The sequence below is a fragment of the Coffea arabica genome, chromosome 1e (genome assembly GCF_036785885.1).
Source record: "Coffea arabica cultivar ET-39 chromosome 1e, Coffea Arabica ET-39 HiFi, whole genome shotgun sequence".
In the NCBI taxonomy this organism is placed as follows: domain Eukaryota; kingdom Viridiplantae; phylum Streptophyta; class Magnoliopsida; order Gentianales; family Rubiaceae; genus Coffea; species Coffea arabica.
This window is the reverse complement of record NC_092311.1, coordinates 50,570,481-50,574,874: the sequence shown is the minus strand read 5'-3', so window position 1 is coordinate 50,574,874 and position 4,394 is coordinate 50,570,481. Positions and strand designations below refer to the sequence as shown.

The 4,394-nt window shown below is 37.2% G+C and overlaps 1 protein-coding gene across 2 annotated transcripts; it reads left to right on the top strand.

Annotated features, from left to right (window-relative positions):
• LOC113712307 (ubiquitin-conjugating enzyme E2-17 kDa) lies at positions 1-4,036 on the top strand. Of its 2 annotated transcripts, XM_072061557.1 has the most exons (6): positions 114-299; positions 567-671; positions 789-960; positions 1,805-1,932; positions 2,613-2,717; positions 3,642-4,036. In XM_072061557.1, exons 3-6 carry the CDS (start codon positions 882-884, stop codon positions 3,783-3,785), a joined length of 456 nt encoding a protein of 151 aa, XP_071917658.1. In that variant the 5' UTR covers positions 114-299; positions 567-671; positions 789-881; the 3' UTR covers positions 3,786-4,036. The 2 variants fall into 2 exon arrangements, with proteins under 2 accessions (XP_027091469.1, XP_071917658.1); XM_027235668.2 differs by lacking the exon at positions 789-960 and having other exon boundaries at positions 1-299.
• The last annotated feature ends 358 nt before the right edge of the window (positions 4,037-4,394 follow it).

Sequence of the window (4,394 nt, the reverse complement as noted above, 5' to 3'; positions counted from 1 at the left end):
CAGCCCTGCCCTCCTTTTTCTACTGCTAATTCCACATTTATTTATTTACTTTTTGTTTTATATTTATCTATTTTTAGGAGTGACGCTACTGTGATTAGCTAAAATTTTTTGTAATATATTATTTATCTTTCGACACCGTTGAGAATATATTCTAACCCTTTCCCTCAATCATCAATAATTCATTCAATATATCCTCTTTCTTCTGCTCTTCCTCTGCTTCTTCTTTATTCGTCTCTGCATTCTCCGTGTGTCCAAGTTCTTCCCCCCACCCTCCCCGCCGCAAGCTTCTCCTTCCTCAGGTTTCCTTTGTTCCTTCAATCTTTTGTTTAAGAACCCATGTTTTAGATTTTTATGTTGCGAGGGATGTGTTTAGATCTCGCAATTTGTTCATTCATTTGCCTCGACGGTCGTCCGGGGTTGACTGTCCTTTTCTGTTTTCTGATGGGGTCTTTGTTTGAATGGCCTTTGTATATATATATATTTAAGCCTTGAAAGAGTTTTATTTATGGATTTATTTATTTTGGGTCTTTGTTGTGCTTAATGAACTTTTATTTTTGCTGGCATAGGTTCTGATCTGAAGTTGGAAGTTAAGATTTAAGTGATGGCATCAAAACGGATATTGAAGGAGCTCAAGGATTTGCAGAAGGATCCTCCCACATCGTGTAGTGCTGGTACGTTTTATCCTTTTGTCTCTTCCTCTTTGTTCTCTTAGTAGTTTACCTGTTAGATGGATCAAGTATCTATTTATCTACTTATTACTTTTTCTGATTTTGTAATTTTGTTGGCAGTTGATATGTACGAGTTTCGACACTCGAATAAATAAAACTATCTGAATGCTACCTCATATGGCTGATTTGGGGGCTTTGGCTCTGACCAGCTGAATGCTACCTCATATAGCTGATTTGGGAGCTTTGCCTTGGTTAAAGATGTTTGTTTGTTTTGCTCTGCTTGGTCTTCAAAGTGTGCTTCAGATCCTGCCTAGCTTCTTTCGTACTTATCTGATTAGAGCGTTCCTTGAGGTTTTTTTCAGTAGTATGGCCGGTTAAATTTGTTGATGGGGTCTTACATAATGACCACAGAGTGCAATTATCTAAATGATGTCTAATTAGACTGTTGGAAGATAAAATAGTCTTCAAAATTTGATTTACTGTCTGATCAATTCAATCAATACTCCCGGCAAAGTTTAGTCTTTGTGTGCATTGTATAGACTCTTTTAAGTTATGACATGCCCGAATTTGAGTGGTGTGATGATGCCCTGATGCGTGTGTGACTATTTGATGTACTTTCCTTTTGGACAAGTTGTTGAATATATTCAAACCATTCCAATTATGTTTCTGATTTTATTTATACTAAATTTCATGTCAAAGAGGAGGAATTTTTGACATTGGCATACTCTCATCTGTAAAGGAATGGTTTTTAAGCTTTTTTCAGACTGTTATTTATGTTTATGTGGCCAAAGCTGTCTCGTGTTAAATTATAATTTCTCGTGAAATTATCTGAACTCTGGCTCCAAAGTATTAGTACTTGTTTGCCTCTTTTGCCCTTGTTGGACTTTTCTTGTTTTGATTTATAGATCCACTATGATTTTGTTCCGATGCATCATTTGTATGTTATCACTTATCGTTTCTACGGATGATGCATTTGCTGGCATATATATCATCAAAATTGTAGGGTAGGGTGGTCAGAGTTAACAAATGTTTCTATCAAGATTTGGAATATTTTTAATTGTCATCACTATTGACGTTTGTTTTTCATTTTATTGAGCCAAACTATTAATCTCACTATTGGTGCTGCACTAATGCAGGTCCAGTGGCTGAAGATATGTTCCATTGGCAAGCAACTATTATGGGACCTGCTGATAGTCCTTACGCAGGTGGTGTTTTTTTAGTTTCTATTCACTTTCCCCCGGATTACCCATTTAAGCCCCCAAAGGTATGATGATGGGTCCTTTATTATATTCCACTGATATCTTATGATATAGAGCACTTACTGATTTAAGTGTATTTGGAAGAAGTATTCACTGTTGAATGCACAATTGGTCCCCTGCCCAAATTAAAAAGAAACAAAGGGAAAATAATGATTCAGAATTCATCACTTTGGGGATCTTGGCAGTGTCTGATGTGAGTGGAACAGCCAAGTAGGACTGCCTGTCAAACATCACTGATGTCAAATCATAAGCTTTTATGAGAGATAGAACTGTCACCCTCCTATACCTAAATGTCTTTCTTTTCTTTTTAGATATTAGCTGAGGTGGGGATGTATCATAACTGCATAACTTTAGGGAATTTATTTTTCTTCCCCTACTTGAAATGTATAGGGTGCTTAGAGACATGTCTCACTAGCTTTCATCAATGACCGACCTTGTAGTGGGCTGATATTTTCAATGATTGAAAATTGTTTATTGCTTGTTCATGGGCCTTATTTTTAGTCAAGGTTGGTGGTTTGTTAAGTTTTCACTCCATGATCACAGTTACGGACAGCAGTTGTGTGCCGTATGTGCATTGGTAGAATAGCATGTGCATTCTTTTCTAACTACAAGATTTTCTTGCGTTTCAAATTTCTTTGCATGCTTTTGCACTGCTGTGTGACCTTACAAACTTTGTGCACTACAGGTTGCATTTAGGACTAAGGTTTTCCACCCAAATATTAACAGCAATGGAAGTATATGTCTGGACATTCTTAAAGAGCAGTGGAGTCCGGCACTAACCATATCAAAGGTTTGAATTATGTCTTTTTTTTTCGTCTGTTGTTGTTTTCATTTCACGTTTCTGTACTAATTTATATGGTTTATGTGCATATCCATGGACTGTGTACAGCTGTTTTTTTGAACCTCGGTTCTCATGTAACATGTCTTACCTTGTGAAATTAGCTGAGCACAGAGAGTGGAAACAAATAAGAAAGGCTAACAGTGCGTCAGTTTAAAAGAGTTGGGAATTAAGATCTGGTTTTCTTTGGATGGAAGCTTGCATTTACCATTTAACTCTACATAAACTCTTGCAACATGCTTGGAAGTAATTGAAAAGTTTTTGAAGTATATATGTTTGTATATAACAAGTTAGGATGCAGCCACCTTATACTGGACTTCAAACTTTCTCTTTTTGGGTGTCTGTAATTAAGTGAGTTGTTTTCATCTGAAATTAGATGTTTTTATATAATTTGGTCTATTATCGTCAATCTGATTCTAAGAGGCTGTTGTCAATCACAATTCAGATAAACTTCTGACAAACTCAGGAGGCTGAACTTCTGAGAAACATGAGAGGCTGTTGTCAGAGCAGGTTTAATTTAGTCTAATTTAGGTATCCACCAATATGTAGGCTTTGTCGTAGAAGCACCAGCAACTCAATGATATTGTTCTTACAGTAAATTTTAAAAGCACATTAGTTCTTAGCTGAACGACTTATTAACACATCATGCTTGATTTCTTGTGCCTGTAACGTAGTTTGCAAATTCTTTTTAAGGTTATGCCATGAATTCATACCAAGTTTCTTCATGTTTGAAACTCAAATAGTTGTTTCTTTGGCATATATCATAGGATCTGCAACAGCGTGGCTTCCTTTTTGTGCTGACTTTTAAGATGTAGATTTGGTTTTAACTAGCCTGAAATTGCATCTTTTTTGACCTATTTGGAAATTTCGTGGCAGGTCCTACTTTCCATCTGTTCCTTGTTGACGGATCCAAACCCTGATGACCCCTTGGTGCCCGAGATTGCTCACATGTACAAGACTGACAGGGCTAAGTACGAGGCCACTGCTCGCAGCTGGACTCAGAAGTATGCCATGGGATAGTGTTGAAGCAGGACCTGGCATGCCTGAAAAACTTTGTAACCTTTCAAGTGTTTTTCATTGTGCTTGGTTGAAAAATAAAATTGATGTCAAGAAACTGAATTAATTCATCCTTAAATGAGGTTGGCAAGCAACGTAATTTTCTGTAATGTGAATATTGATTTGGAGGCTATATTAGAAATGGAAGAAATTGTAATGTAATGATATTCCCTTCTTGTTGTCAAGTGGATAATATGGCAGTCTGATTTGTTCCATTTCCCTTTCGTGGCAGTTTCTGTTACATGTTTGGTTTGGTTCAGGTTCGGTCTATAAGATCCTGATAGCCTGCATAAGCTATGTGGGCATCTTGCATCGTGCTTTCTTTAGGATGAATTCTTACACTGTGATGAAAGCTTTGAGATGCTAAACTTTTGCAGGTATGTTGGGTCAACCGTCCTGCGATCATATGAAGCATAGGATCTTCGCTATCTAGGTAATCATGGCGGACAACTAGATCAGTTCCATTGTTTTCGACTTTGCTTGTTTTTTGGCCTTTGCGGTTGCCATTACAAGAGTTTCTCAACAAGGTCAACCGGTTAGAATTGTTCCCCACATGACTGACTTTTAGTTGAG